This window comes from Hesperophylax consimilis, chromosome 18 (genome assembly GCF_061612785.1).
Source record: "Hesperophylax consimilis isolate HC1 chromosome 18, BYU_Hcon_1.0, whole genome shotgun sequence".
Taxonomy (NCBI): Eukaryota; Metazoa; Arthropoda; class Insecta; order Trichoptera; family Limnephilidae; genus Hesperophylax; species Hesperophylax consimilis.
Window position 1 is genome coordinate 21,873,178 of NC_142853.1, and position 15,840 is coordinate 21,889,017.

Genomic DNA, 15,840 nt, shown 5'->3' on the forward strand with positions numbered 1-15,840 from the left:
TCTTCGTCGTCGCCGGTTTTTATTTTTTTGGGATAGGTAGTACAAAGCAGCAATAACTAATACACTCCGCATTTTGGTCTTCGACTGTACAGTAAGGCGGTCAGTACGACACTGAAACGAGCCACGCTGAGCCTCAGCGCTGACGAACTACGCGCTGAGCTATGAGCGCTGACGGTGAGCGTGACACTAAAATCAGCCTTAATGAAAAAATAAGAAAATACACAGATTTAGGAAATGAGATAAAAAGAATTTGGCATTCTCAGACTATAAAAATATTACCATTTGTTATTTCGGCTACAGGCATTATATCTAGCTCTCATTAAAAATTTAGGTGTATTAGATCTATCAAAAAATTTATATATAAAAATGCAAAAATCAGTCATTTTAAATGCTTGTAGGATAACGAAAGATTTTTTAAATATTTATGTTGAGGGATCAGTAGGATTTATAGGCCCTGTTAGGAGTTCTACCGAGCCGAACCCTCTGATATGAAAATATCTGGAGTCGGTGAATTATTTTCCCATTTGATCTCTGGTGAGTTGACGTGTTGTTCTTGTGTTGTTTTGTATTTATTATGGTTATACATATAATTAACTTGCATAATTTGGATTGACTAGATGATCATTTGTGGAAAAGTGTGTGGAAGGGTTAAGTTTTTCCTATGGGGAAGATTTGACCCGGACTAAACTCGGAAATTAAAAAAAAATATATTATTGCTTATAATAATCTGTCATCTGTTGTTGAAATTTTAAAACCGTTTTTGCTGTGAACATAGTTGAATGTTTGGCGTGTAATTTGAATGGATCTGCACAAAAACAGCATTATTTATATTTTAAGCTGATAAACTGATTTTTGTAACATACGTCCATTTTGCCCACCACTCACATTACCATGAGACGGAAGATTTCATTAATCTTATGTAAATGAATAAAAACTGTATCCCAGATAGATAATAAACTTGTACATGTTCATCGCTATCTAAAACTTATGCATTCATACTATGACGCAAGCGAATCTCTCGTACTTTGAACTTATTATCATTAAGTAATTAAAAGAAATAGTATACTATATTATTTGGTGTTTAATTACAGCAGTCACTTGATTTAAAGAGATGGTTAAAAATTATAAAGTAGCAAAAGAGGAAGATAATAAACAAGCATTTTCATGACAGTTGCTTCACTAAATCCTCTATATCTCAACATCAGTTTTTTGGAACTTAATGCACATATTTTTTTACTTTCTTGTATTCATTATAGCTTAGCATCTGAAACAAGTCATCATATTGTTAATAGTCCAATATCGCAAACAATAAAACAGTTGCAAAATTTTTTTTTTTTCTCTCTTTTTATTTTCTTTATATTAACTCCACACAGGAGGCCCTGAAGAAAATAATTTCCCTCAGGGCCTATGTCATCTTTGGGGATGCTGTGTGGAGGGTCTTTTTGTGGAGAGGAAGGAGTGAACATGGGTCTTGAAGAGTCCCATGTTGTAGGAGGGAGGAAACACAGAGGCCGGCAGCTCGTTCCACAGCCGAGCTGTTGAACTTAAGAACGAATCGTAGAAGCGACCCATTCTCATGTGACAAATGTCAACCGTGTACAAATGTAGGGCGCGCGTTTGGCGTGTATCCCGACTACGCACCGGTGCCGAAGGGATCAATGACGCTAGTTCCTCAGAGCATCTTCCATTATAATACCGATAGAACAAGGACAGCATACCTACCTGACACCTGTGCTCTAAAGATTGCAGTCCGTTTGTTAAGATTGGGGAATCTATCAAACGGACCGCCCGTTTTTGCACAGAGTCAAGGGTTTTTTTCAGGTATTTAGAGCTCCGGACCAGAGATGGCTGCCAAATTCGACAGTAGGGCGCACTTGCGATTTGTACAGGGTCAGCAGTTGTGTACTATTAAAGTATCTGCGGGCCCTGTACAGTACGCCCAGCTTCTGAGAGGCCAGCTTTACTCTGGCTTCGATGGAGCCCCCGTACCTGAGCTGGTCACTTATGGTTACACCAAGCATATCAATGGAAGGCCTGTTCGGAAGATTGCTTCCGTTGAAGGAGACTAGATTATCATTTAGATCCCTTTTAGACGTAATCAGACAGGATTGGGTCTTCGAAACATTAAATTCGACGAGATTAAAGATCCTCTATTCCGATATTTGAGCAAAAGGACCGAGTGTATTTATTCCGAGGATTTTCTGCTCTGGCTTTCAACAGGTTCATTGACTCTCAATGATTTCAAAGCTAGTTTCTGACCTCAGAATACATGACAGGTCAATCCAAGAATGCTGTCTTCAAACTTGGCAACATTGGAGTGACTGATTGAAACCTCACTTACGAGAGGGTTTGACCAGTCTGTTTAACGCATCAGACTTGGCCGACCTCAGCGACATTTGTCTCTAAGTAAAATTGTCCCTATCGCAGAGATCAGTCATTTATGATGGTACCAGTTGAGCCGAACCTGGTAAATGAAGAGTCTGCTGTGTCTGTAATATGTATATAATTAATCTGACCTTAAGCAGCAGGGTGGTGGGAGTGTTGGGCTGATGGAGCGCGGGAGTGTCAAGGCACAGGAGCCTGCGGGTGGGTTGCCAGCCCGCCCACACTCCCTGCGTTCCGCCCTCGGAGCTCCCGCTAGTCTTGAATACCTCGCGTCCGCGGAATAACACCTGCAATATACAAAATAAAATTAAATTCATTTCTGGTACGCACGCACAGTAGTAGTTCTGTGAACAGTAGAATACCTCACATCCAAAAAGTACTTTTTTAATTTCAAATGAGGAATTATACAATTCCTTCAAAGAAATGACTTATTCAATGATTTCACATTTGAAAAAGTAATCTTTACTGAACCATAGTTCATAGAACCATTGAATAGATGGCTAACATAGACTGTAGTCCAAGGCGCGTGAAAAATATTATCAATTTCCAGTCTAACCCTTCGTCAGGTCAGTTATAGGTTAAAGGAATGGTAAGGAATACTATTATAATACACCCAGTGGCTGAATTGGCATCGCGTTTGGGTCTCATCCAGGCGTTATGCGTTCAATTCCTCGGCTCCAGGACACCACGACACAAGCAACATTTCCCACATACTGTGGTGGTTGTAGGAGATTTTCAAATATTGTTAGGTTATCGTTACAGGGGAATGTTAGTCTTTCTTTTACAAATAATTACAATTTTGAAGCTTACACCTAATGCGAACCTAATTATCAGTATGCGAACTCTGGTGAACTAAAGTGGCGCCATCTCGCCGAAAATTTTAAGAGACGATGGTGAGCGCCGTTCATGTTTCAGAGAAATTTCAATAATAATATTTGGCTAATTTATATAGCGCCGTTTTCGTGAGAAATCACCTCAAGGGCGCTGTACTATGGTCAACATCCACGCTCTGCGCGTATAGACAATTGATGTTCCCAGGTGAGGTTTTTCGATGAGTGATACGGAATTCGCTCGCACCATGCGACTTATGACATGTAATACGGAGAATGAAAATTCGAGCCAGTTGAATTTAGCTTAATACATTTATAGTATTACATTTATTACTATTATTTGCTTTGATTTCGGTGGTATTGTTATCGGTTGATAATTATTATTTTTAGATTGACCGAAATATTGGGAGTGCGTTGCTCCCACATTTTTTAAAGCTAGCCACCATTGGTCCCGACGCCGACGTAAAAGTCAACGTAAATATTTTGAATATATTATCTGCGGAAAATGTTGATTCCTAAAGTTCAGTGTAGTATTAAAATCTGTACAGATTTCAATAAAATTCGAAGTACTTAAGTTTCTAGGAGAGCCGTTTCGGGAATGGTCGTGGAGCAAATTGGAATATATTGAATACCCAATATTAGCGAGATGTCCGTCAATTCGTGGCTCTCATTTCTTTATCTTCTTGACATCTCAAACACAAAACAGGACTAGTGATTGTAACAAAAAAAAAAGGTGCCAATCTCTGTTTGTTTCTAATTTGGGTAAACTTGTCGAATTCTGCTGCACGCAAAGGCTCTTTTAAAAAAACAAATTTGATTTCAACTTAAATATCGAATGGAGAAAACTATTAAAGTCGGGGGATTAAGTAAACATGCACAAAATAGGTTATTAGGGTTTAATAATTTGTGCGTATTTTCTAACCTTCAAACATAACTTTGATTGAGAAAAAATGTAACTTTAATGCATCTACAATCTCTCACGACATAAATAATTATTTCTAGTTGTAATTTAGTTATAACCAAGTACTTTTTCTTCTTTTTTCGTATTAAGCTTGCAGTGGAATTCAAAAAGTTAATTGAATTTATTTATACAGAAACACTTACATGATTTAAAGTGTAAGACTTCCCATCTCCAGAGTTTCCAAATATTGAAACCACTTTGAGTTTGCAATCGTTGGGGCAGTCCAGAAGTTGAGTGAACTCTTCCACACCAGAAACCTGGATGTTTTCATCGGAATCAATTAGGAGAAAGCTCTCGCCCCTTGAGTGGAGAGGCAGAGATTGGAACGGTGCTTCTAATTTGATGTCCCGGTGATTAGGGGAAATTTTAGGCTTTATATCAATCAAATCAGCGTCATCGAGAGAAGTTAGAGATGAAACGTGAATCGACTGCATGATCGACGAAGAGTTTGGTTCTAATTTCACTTCATACTGCTTCATAAATTTGTGATCCATAGTCGTAGAAAATTTATTTTTAACATACTCCATTCAGAACGAATACTGAATTTTCAAGGTTCAGACTTTCATCTGGAAAAAAATTGCAATTATATCAAATGCATTTGCGTTATTTTGGGGGTATATATTTTTATAATATTGAACAAATAAGTACAGAGCAACAACCGAAAATATGTGCACAAAGAAAGACTTGTTTACATCCCAATTATATATCATGAATCATAATATAGTAACAGAATGACATACCACAAACGCATGGAAACTGACAATACTGTCAGAGTAATATGGCAGATAGTGTGTATTATTTGATTAATACATTAAGAATTTATCTTGAACCTGAATAGCACAATTACAAAGCACAAAGATAATTCAATTGTTGTTTACACAATTTCTCTTCTAAATCTAATACGATGACACACGTGCTTGTCAACAAAAAATAAGAGATGAATTCAGTGCGGTCATAGTGCCATAGTGCGGTGATGGTCAGTGTTGCCATCTCTGCTCCGTTAGAGATTTAGCTCCATAAATATTGTTTAGCTCTAAATTGGGGCCATCAGCTACAAAAGAAGTGGTTTAGATTATTAGCTCGGTTTTTCAGATAATCTAGCTCCTTTTAAAATTAAAAACTCATAAACAAACGAGTTTTTTTCTTTAGGATCCGGTTATTTTTGAGTTGAAAAGGGTTTATTTACTTTATTTAGTACAGGTTGTTTTATAAATTTAAAAAATGTTTTGTCTGTCTAACTTGGATAAAATCCCGTTTTAGGTCAGACTAAATTTGAAGAAAAGAAAAGGAGAGAAAGAATAAAAAAATTAACATAGATTAAAACCTAAGGAGTTGATATTTGATTACCAAACATAAGGGTTAAAGATTAGTAACTGTTGGTTGCATTGCATATTATTTGGTATAACAAAAGAACATAATTAGTTATTATTTTTTCAGAATTTAAAAATATTCATATAGATCGACAAACGCTGATTCTGGATATTAGTTTTATTAACACGTAGAATTTAAAAATATTCATATGGATCGACAAACGCTGATTCTGGATATTAGTTTTATTAACACGTAGAATTTATAAATCGTCATTTTAACGAATAAAACACCCGGTTTGGTTGGTACCGAATTCACAATTCTGAGTTATGTTTGTTCTGAATCGTTACTATGATGAATTATCATGTGAGGCTACAAGCATATGGCTACAAGGTTCTAGCATGGTTCTAGGTTCTAGCTCTTTTTTAGTTCCTTTTGGGTGACGACAGGCTTTATTTTAAAAATCGAGTTGGCAACACTGGTTACATTCAAATTTTGTAACTTTTTTCCGAATTGAACCGTCAACAGTGATTGCTCCTTTAACTGATTTATTATTTTACTTTGTTATGTAAAAACTGTATTTATCAACTAATTTGGTCTCCAAAATTAACAATTTGTGTCTGATTTTACAAACAAAATAACGACAATGTTAAACGTTCTACCGTGGATAGGACCGAGTTGTTCGAGACACCACTTTTCAATTTTGGTTGTTTCACCTAACAAGTTATATACCGAATTCCTATCAAAAGCTTTATACGACGTGCATTTAGAACTAAACAACCGGTGGCAGCTATCTGTACACACCAGCAACGGCGTCACCTCTATTTTGGAACAGCTGGGAAAAATCGGACCGTTATCTATAGATTTCATAGTTATTTGTATGGACACCTCTAAAATCCAATGCATTCAATGGACCAAAGAAATTCTTTCACAATGCGACTCTGACCTGAGACCTGGAAGAACAGTTCTTGTCAACGGAAGTGGTTTACCAACTCTAGAGATGGCCGTGCCATTTGATCAAATCACCGCAATCAAAAGAGAATACAAACTTCAATTACTAAATGGAAATTTACTCCTTAAATCTGATATTGTGCACACAGCGCGAAGGGTGCATATCATTATCAAAACTGTGATGGGACTGAAAACAGGATTACCTTACACATTAAATTAATCATCTCAAACATGAAGTCAGGAAGAAACTAAGCTTTATTTGTAAGTGATAATAATGTGTACCTGCCTGGAAATTTTAGTTATAAAGGTGCAATAGGCTGGCCGTGTGTAAAGAATGCTAAAATGAGCAAGTGAGTGCTTCATGGGAATTGACACGGAGGCAGACCAAGGAAGAGGAACTGATTGGAAGGAGCTGAATGGGACAGGACTGCAGCGTATGTGGAGAAGGCCAATTTCCACCTTCTCTGCTGAACCATGATGAGAATAATTCCAGCGTAAAGTAGTTGGCATCCATCCAACATAATGTCTTCAGTTGTTCTAAGCCAATATTCTGGACGCCTGTGATCTTCCTCTCGTAAGACATTCACATCATAGCGTAGCATTTCTGTAGATACAGGCCAGCACCGACCAGCACCGGTGGACAAACTCGACTAGAAAATTTTGTATGTCTGCTGTATTTTGAAATTCGATTATATTATGCTAAATGGTGAAATATTTTAAATATCGGAACTTATCATCTCTAAAATGTATTTACGAGAATAGAAATAAATATTGATAACAGATGTCACTTGAGATTGTAGATTTTAAAACAATATTATACAGCCCCGAAGAAGTTACTGCTATTGTTTTTTATACTTTGTTATATATTCTTATATGTCTGCATAAGTATAAAAAATAAAAGTGGTGTTAACTGAAATGTCTTCAGTGAAATCCACAAGGGACCTCAGGGTTGTATTTTAACCCAAACTTACTTTTCAAATCGATTTGCGCAGTTATCATAGTCCTGTTACAAACTTCTTGGGTTTGTGATAAAAACAAGTAAGCAATTTTTTGAGCCCGAAGCAGTGATATCGATGTTCGACTGCATTACACAATCAAAATTACCCAATAAATAATCAAAGGTATTCGCAATTCACCACAACCTGCCTTGTATTCTACATGGCAGAACGGACATGCTAACTAGTTCCTCGGAGCCTCTTCCATTGAAATACCGGTAGAACAAGGATAGCATTCTCACCCGACGAAGATTGCAATCCGTTTATTAAGATAGGAGAATCTATCAAACGGACTCTCCGTTTCTCTACAGATACGAGGGTTTTTTCATTTATTTCGGGGCTCCAGACTAGAAGAAATATTAGAATATGCAAATTTTTTCTTTTATTAACAATCTTACATGATAACATAACTATATCATTCTACTAACTGACGTGTACCCGGCGTTGCTGAGGGTTATCCTTAGGAGATTGACATTTAACATTGCATACTTTTCTATAGGCCTTTTTAAGATATACAATTCCGTAGTACATTATTTGATGTAGCTCATAAGTTTTAGCCAGCGTTAACAATGTTGTGCCCGAAAACATATTTTTAAGGCTTGATTATAAAACATCGACTTTTCTCTACTTTCTATAATTACAATATGCGTGTATTATATATGTAAACCTTCGGGAAGAAATTCTCTAGATGATAGTAAAAACCCTATCAATCAATATCCATTGCATAATTTAGAAGAACTAAGGGCACAAACAGACACACGCGGAAAGCGATTTTCTTTTGTACTATTTAAAGATTTACTGCCTTACCAAAAAACATTTTTTTCTAATTTTCTAAAAATATTGTAATTTTTCCTCATATTTTTACATTACACTCTGTGGAGTAGCTGGTATATCATATAAAAAAATAATTTGGAGTACAAAGTGTTAAGCGTGTCTATATTTTATTTATACAGGGTTTTCCAATGAGCGGTGTTATTTTGAATAGCCCGCTATTTCGGTAGATGTTACTTTTGAAGCTGTCATTTTTTGACATTTGACAAGTAGAAACTACGCCATTAATAAAAATGGAACGATACACGCTTCCACAACGCATTTTATTAAAATTCACTTGAGTGAATCAAATGCAAATCATCTTGAGTGATGAGGCCCATTTCCACCTGGGTGGCTTCGTCAACAAGCAAAATTGTCGCATCTGGAGCTCGGAAAACCTAAGAATTATTGTTGAAAAGCCTCTCCATCCTCAACGTGTGACTGTTTGGTGCAGTTTATGGTCCGGCGGAGTCATTGGACCTTACTTTTTCGAAAATGAGGCTGGAGCAACAGTTACGGTGAATGGATTGCGCTATCGAGAGATGATTAATGATTTTTTATTGCCGGAATTGGATGGTATTGATCTGGACAACGTTTACTTTCAACAAGACAGCGCTACGTGCCACACAAGCAACGAAACCATTGATCTTTTACGATTGAATATCAAAATAACACCTTTTATTGGAAAACCCTGGATTTACCCAAGTTTTCACTTTGGTGCATAAAACCTTATGCTGCATCTATTGCAAATGCTATATAATATTCTTAGTAAAACTTTATGAATATTAATGTACTTTATATGTATAAATAAAACCCTTTGTATTAAGAATTTATGTTCTGATTTATTTGAATGCTTTAAGGTTATTTTCTCGGTTTTGTCATGTTTCCTTTGCCGTGTCATCTAAATGTTACTGCCACACTTTGTACCAAAAGACCGGTGCTGTACATTAGCTGTTGAGAGATTCAGTTGCAAGATCGGGAATTATAATAAATTAAGTACTAAAAACTATGTTAACATCTGTAGTTCTTGATTCCACCGGACAATGTTTCGGTGGCACTACAAGAGGCTTTTAGCAGTTTATCCATCGTGACTCCGAGGTTAACAGAACATAAAAGTTAATCTATATAAACAAAAATGTAAATGTTCATTTGTTCAAAATCTTAAATCTCCGAAAGTTCTTCACGGATATTGTTGAAAATTTTAAAATTTGTTCTTATTAGTGCCGAGAGGTTTGAATGGTAGAAGGAGTCGGGGATGCCCGAGGAATACTTAATGTAACATCTCTGCACTGGAATGAGGTGATTGTGGAAGAAGTCGGAGCGGCCCGAGCAATAGCGGGGTCCGCTAGTAATTAAAATAAAAGTCGACATGTAATTGGTTTTCATTTTGTTTATTTGTGTATCGGAATAAATTATAATACATTATTAGCCTACTTGAATTATAACATCACATGTATGCTTATATAGCATCCTACACTTAGTCTAACGTCAGTTGTTATAGCTGATTCCGTAATCTCCACCTAACTCCATGTATCCTGCCTTTTCTATCTTCGCGTAAGTATGTTATGCCAACACATTCAACATTACAGTAAACATAATATTACAGTTCTATGCGGTAATTTTCTGTTACAATCTAACCCAAGTTAATATTTTAAAATGTCGTAAGAATGGTTTCACTTATTCCAGTAGTTTTCAGCAAATAAATCTCAAAATGAAGAAGGGAAACTGCTGGGATTAAAATACTTAACCATCCTGTTTGAAAGTGTCACTAATTTAAGCTAAGTCGTATACCGAGATATTAAAATATAAGTAACCTAAATGAGTACATAAATAAAGCGTGAAACCTTCGAGTTATCCCTTTAAGTGTGCACCAGACAATCCCTTACTGCGTTAGCAGAAAGAAGTTAACTAAGCCACATTACAATACATATTGATATGTTTACAGAGGAGTGATATGTGTACAGGAGGAGATATTCTCCATCCCATAGATACTTCACTTCCCCTAGTTTCATTCACCTCAAAGGTTTGAAGATATTGTGCTTGTTCATATCACAACTATTACTGTAAATTAAAGTGCAAATTCAAATTGTAAGGTTAAAACGTTAGTGGTTTATTGGCACATTTTATCTGCATTTTTACATAATATGTTGAAGGAAGCAATAAACGGTGTTAAATTTTTTTATCAGCGACACAAATTATATTATTAATACGAATATAATATTATCTAAAATATTGATAAAACATACTTATAATAAAGAAATCACAGAAAAGAATAATTATTATCCACGGCCTCTAACAAAAATGGTCAATAAACTGACTTATTATAAAATTCTGTTAAATTGAAACACATAAATATTATTATTAGGGCAGAAAAAATAACCATTCACACTTCACAGAGACAAAACCTGCTTTAAGACCATTTGCTTATTATGCAGCTTCTAAACATTCACTGGTTAAGGATGGGTTGTTTCATACAATTTGAACAATTCATCAAATTTCAACGTTAATTTTCGGGTTTCGTGAAAGTCCTATTCAAGTTCTGTTATTATATAATTATAGGCCAGTTAATTGACAGAACTGAAATAATAACAGAAACTTAAAAGAACTACAAAGAATTGTTTAAATTCTCTGAAACAACCCCCGTCCTTAGTTTTCTTGTTTTAAGTCATTGGAAAAGTACGTGCAGCGGAGATATCAACATATAAATCAAGAAGAGTGAACCGCCCTTAAGTTTATTTACAATTTCTCCGTATTTTAATTATCCCTTACTTCTCTTTGCGCAAGTTGGGAAAGCATCCTAAAAGTAAACTTTGTCAATGGATTGAGAGCTAGAGAAAACATCCAAGTTTTATGGAATAAAACAAAAATTGAATTTTCCACATCCCCTTGTCAGGTAAATACTAACAGTTCACAGAACGAATTGCATACAATAAGGACATAGAACAGTACCATAGCCAGAGAGATATTCCCATTAAATCAACAAGAAAAATCTGATTTAACCAAGAAATTTCAATTTGTATTAAATAATAAAAGGAACTTCGTTCTCACAACGGGGGTACAAAACTTGAAAGATGTTTGAAATTTTCATAATAACACTAATCCTGTAATAGCCCATACATTAAAAAAAAACATGTTATGTCCAGAAATACAACAAAAATAACGAGAAACATATTTAAAAAAAATTATTTTAGCCTTGTGGATAATACATCTGTAAAATCCAAAATTGTACCCCACTTTTATAATCTAAATATTCATTTATTTATAATATATACATTGTTTAGTTTTTTTTTTTTAAATCCAACTAGAGATGAATATGAAGGTGAAAATAATCACATGTAGGAATGATAATAAACATTAATCCATAAGATTAACTAAAATCTACAAATGAGTAACTTTTACACAATGTGTGATTTAAAACCAAATTTTTTTTTTTTATTATACAAAATTATCTCGACGTTTCAATATTTTTTTAAAGATTATAATATTACATTCAATTACATTTAGGTATATATTTTGTAAACATGTCTCTTTCTTTATGCACTAAATTAAAATTTTATATTCAATAATAATTGGGTCAGAAAAGCAAATGTAAGCATAGGTCACTAAAATAATAGACGTTATAATTTCCAATTGATTTTAATAGAAAATATCACTAGTTTTGAGATTCTTTCATAGTCTGCAACATTCACTCGTAATTTTAATAAAATTGATTAACAGAAATAAAATGGTGATATGGTATAAATATCCAGTTACTATGTACTAGAATTTACAATTCTCTAATACTGTTTGTTTCAGATGGATCCTATTTACTAGAATATTAACTAAGTATTCTAAATATGTAGTAGTAGTTGTGGGAATATTATACTAGTTTAATAATTAACCTTACGTCGATACGAATTATATAAATGGCTAAGTCTACACCGTAAAAAAATAATGAAAAGAAATAAAATATGCACCACTCGTAAGTCAGAGAGCTTCTCTCCACATCTTCAGTTGCCCACTATATTACCTATTTCTGTTTACCGCTTGCCTCAGAGTCACCGACTGGAACAATTAAACAAACAATTAATATTATACCACATTATATATTATAGAACAGGGAACTGACATAAAACCACAACAGAAGTACAAGTAAATCCATGAACCTAAAAGACCAAATCTAGGGTGAGGGAAAATAACCTGGCAGCCATCTTGAATGACAAACTTTTGAAATAATTTGTATGCAAAATGAACTATTGTTGTTTTTTTTTTGGGGTACCTATTTGATGAGACAAGGCATTTTTTATACAGCTTCCCTCTCATCCCGCGACTTCAAATTGTTCTCGTACAGCTCTGTCCGGAGCATTTTAAGTTCATGGGTAAACCAGCCTTACGTCCAACTTAACTACACCTGCGCCAAGATTCCGATAGTAAAATATTGTATCTGTACATATTATTCTGACTGTTGACATGCCATACCACGGGCAGACTGAAAAAACCATTTATTAAGCACTTAATGAAAACTTATCATGAGGAAACTTTATATGTGGGTTTTTCTGTATTCCAATAAATAATAAATTATATCAAAGATAGATGGAGAGAAGATAGGTTGACCTCTTCAATGCTGGCCCTTTGAAAAGCAATCTATCCCACTGAGCACCAAGTTTTGACATTCTTCAACTTCATCAATTACATATTATCACAGACATCTGCAAACAGGTTAGCCGTCGATGGACCATGTATGATTGGGTTAAGGTATACAGGATCAAAAATGTACCTTTGAGTTTACTCAGAGTCCAAGTCCACCACCTCCTGTGAGACCTTGGGGGGCCCCTTGGGCGGGCGGCCCCGCTGCGGCATGGCGGCCCCCGGGCCCCCGAGCAGCAGGGCCCTCTGCTGCTGCTGCAGTGCCGCCATGTCGATCATGTCCCGGCTGCCCAGCCCCCCCGCATAATACTTCATGTTGGCTTGCAACTGGAGAACGGGATAAAGGTTACGATTAGGTTTACACATATTAAAGATTGGATCATTTAAAACTGTCACATTAAGGGGGTATTTCACTATCTCTGATTATGTTCTGACCAAGCACTTATCCGCGGATTAGTCATTTTTTCGTTTTCACTATATCTGAATAACGCTAACGCTCGGGTTAAAGTTAGATTTGACTAATCAGTGCTCGAACTTCACGTTAGGCGCTATTTCTCGAATCAAAGATGGCGTCAAAACATTCCGAGTTTAACAGCTGAGAAGTGAGTCGAATTTTGTAGAATGAATTTGAATGCTTGTATGATCCATCCTGAATTATTTGATTGTGTTCAAAGTAAGAAACAATGTATTAATTCGACACGAATCTATCTAAAATGACCTGATAATCAACATAACATAACCAAACAAATGCACACTTCGCGGTGTACGGACTGTGACGCATGACAGCCGTGGCAGTAGATGGAGAAACTGCAAACATTTTGCGATGTTGCCAGACTATTTCGAGTGTTATCTATCCGGAAGTTCGAAACAATGGTGAAACGGTCGCCGTTGAATAACGAAGTTATTCTGATCTTTAAATCCAGCCAACGGATAGCTAGTCAGATATTTAGCCCGACATAGTGAAATACCCCCTAAATATGTGTGTCAAATTGCCAGTTTGGATTTTTGATCTGAACGGTTCATTGTAAAACGCCGATTCGATATAATTTATTTAATTTCATGTGACACCTCACAAGAGCGCCCCTGACTGTACAGTGTAAAGACAGGGGAGCTATGTCGCCACCCAGTTGGGCAGCGTTGCGAGGCGGGATAAGGGGCTGTAGGAAGTGATCTTGAAGAGGCTCGGATTATGTGAAGGAGGAAAAACAGATGCCGTTCCACGAGCCATGTGTGTGCCAAGCGGCCCGTTCTCATGAAGCCAACATCAACTGAGAACGGGTGATCCGCATGTGCACCGGTGATTGTGATCATGAGAAAATTACAATAACGTGACCATTATGATTGATAGCTCATCAAATGTGAAGGAGTTTGTGACACCTCTGTGGAGTTAATGTAAATTAAAAATTAAAAATATGTCAGATAATCAAGCATCGGATTACTGAGGGAGTGCTATAATATTATTTAGTCATTCTTGGTATGTGAAATATATTTAAGGTAAATGAGTAGCAACTCACGGCCTGCTGCTGCTGCAGACGTTGAAGTTGCATCTGCTGCTGTTGTTGCCAGGACTGTTGGTACAAGGGAGCCGCCCTCATCCCCACGCCTCCTGGTGCAACCCCCGCACCTGCCCCCACCACACCCATGGCAGCTGCTGAAACCAACCAAAATTGCATTATTGACTATGTATATAGAGTTAACATTTTAGAAAAAAATAGTGTTTAGAAAATTAAATATGAGATATTTTATAATGATCTTGATATCTTGTGATGATAAAAATCAACAGTATTTCATTTGTGCAAGGCAAATACCTCAGAAGAACTATTTGTAAAAATATCCAGGTGGGATAAAAACTATCTAGGTATATTCGTACTATTGCTTGCTTATGTCCCGGGGGATGGTTCATTTGCGGCACTGACTTTAAGCGAGTACAAGCAGTCCATCGGTCTTCAATATTTGGAAGCACCAGTCAATGCGGCTTGTATGGTATCTAATGTTTCCTCTAAATCAATTCTTTGAAATAAGTTTTTTGAAAACCAATTCTTCAAAACTACCGATTCTTCGAACATCTCAATGCTTTGAATTTTGTTAACATTTTTCTGTGCAAAAATGGCTAGTAGCAGCATGTGACAATTAGTAGTAGCAGCAAGTGAAAATTCTGAATGGATATTTAAGAGTTTCCCTGTTTAAAGCACACAGCGATTCGGCGAGAGCTCGAGACTAGCAGCTACTATTATCGTCCAATGTTTATGCCGAAGAAATCGAATAATTGCTTTTCTTAAGAATTGAGAATTCAAAATAAGTGTATTTCGAACTGCCATTTGATAAATGGTTCCATGATAACTCAACACAGTGACAATTCAACACACTTTTAAAAAGTGATATAAAGTCATTAGAACCGATGAAAAAATTATTTTTTTCAACCTAACGTACTTAACCCAGTTAATAAAGTTTTTGATTCATCACTTTCCATGACTTTATATAACTTTTAAGATGTGATGAATTATCATTGTGTTGATTTATCCAGTCACCTTGAAAAATATGTCCTTCGAATAATTGATTTTCGAAGAATTTGCCTATAATCGGCTTGAAAACGTATTTTGAAATTATTGGCTCATACGCCGTTTTTACTACAAGATATATTTTATTTAACTAACTAACCATCACGCCGATTCACCGCAGGGGTAGGCAGAGAGGAAGGACCGCCAAACAACTCGGTCTTGGCACACACTTCTTGCCTCATTCACATTCGTATATTATTCTGACTCTTGACATGGCCCGACTTGAGTATCTAATTCACTTGATCGTGCCGTCTTCCTCGGGCGTCCCAGACTTCTGCTACCATTTTATTTAAGTATACATAAATGTTTCATAATTAATCATATTAAATAAACCAATAAACAACAAAGTAAATGACAAACAAGATGTGTAAGATGTAGAACACTAAGTACTTACATAACAATTTATTATTGGCACT

At 35.9% G+C, this 15,840-nt stretch overlaps 3 protein-coding genes across 11 annotated transcripts in view; 1 reads left to right on the forward strand and 2 right to left on the reverse strand.

The window, feature by feature from the left end:
- LOC149415501 (zinc finger FYVE domain-containing protein 1-like) overlaps positions 1–5,116 on the reverse strand; it is a 30,062-nt gene extending 24,946 nt beyond the window's left edge. For all 4 annotated transcript variants that reach the window (XM_089642686.1, XM_089642685.1, XM_089642684.1 and 1 more), the window contains exons 1-3: positions 4,917–5,116; positions 4,320–4,742; positions 2,517–2,672 (exon numbers count right to left, since the gene is read on the reverse strand). In XM_089642686.1, coding sequence (XP_089498812.1) covers positions 2,517–2,672; positions 4,320–4,703 — 540 coding nt within the window. In that variant the 5' untranslated portion in view covers positions 4,704–4,742; positions 4,917–5,116. The remainder of the gene's footprint in view (positions 1–2,516; positions 2,673–4,319; positions 4,743–4,916) is intronic.
- Positions 5,117–6,005: 889 nt separating this feature from the next.
- LOC149415503 (uncharacterized) lies at positions 6,006–8,337 on the forward strand. Its single transcript, XM_089642434.1, has one exon. It carries the CDS (start codon positions 6,131–6,133, stop codon positions 6,653–6,655), a length of 525 nt encoding a protein of 174 aa, XP_089498560.1. The 5' UTR covers positions 6,006–6,130; the 3' UTR covers positions 6,656–8,337.
- A 1,283-nt stretch (positions 8,338–9,620) lies between these two features.
- Positions 9,621–15,840, reverse strand: part of XNP (ATRX chromatin remodeler XNP) — a 46,987-nt gene continuing 40,767 nt past the window's right edge. For 4 of the 6 annotated variants that reach the window (XM_089642693.1, XM_089642689.1, XM_089642691.1 and 1 more), the window contains 3 exons: positions 14,381–14,517; positions 12,997–13,193; positions 9,621–12,284 (listed from right to left, as the gene is read on the reverse strand). In XM_089642693.1, coding sequence (XP_089498819.1) covers positions 13,005–13,193; positions 14,381–14,517 — 326 coding nt within the window. In that variant the 3' untranslated portion in view covers positions 9,621–12,284; positions 12,997–13,004. The remainder of the gene's footprint in view (positions 12,285–12,996; positions 13,194–14,380; positions 14,518–15,840) is intronic. The other 2 variants (XM_089642692.1, XM_089642690.1) reach the window with 1 other exon arrangement.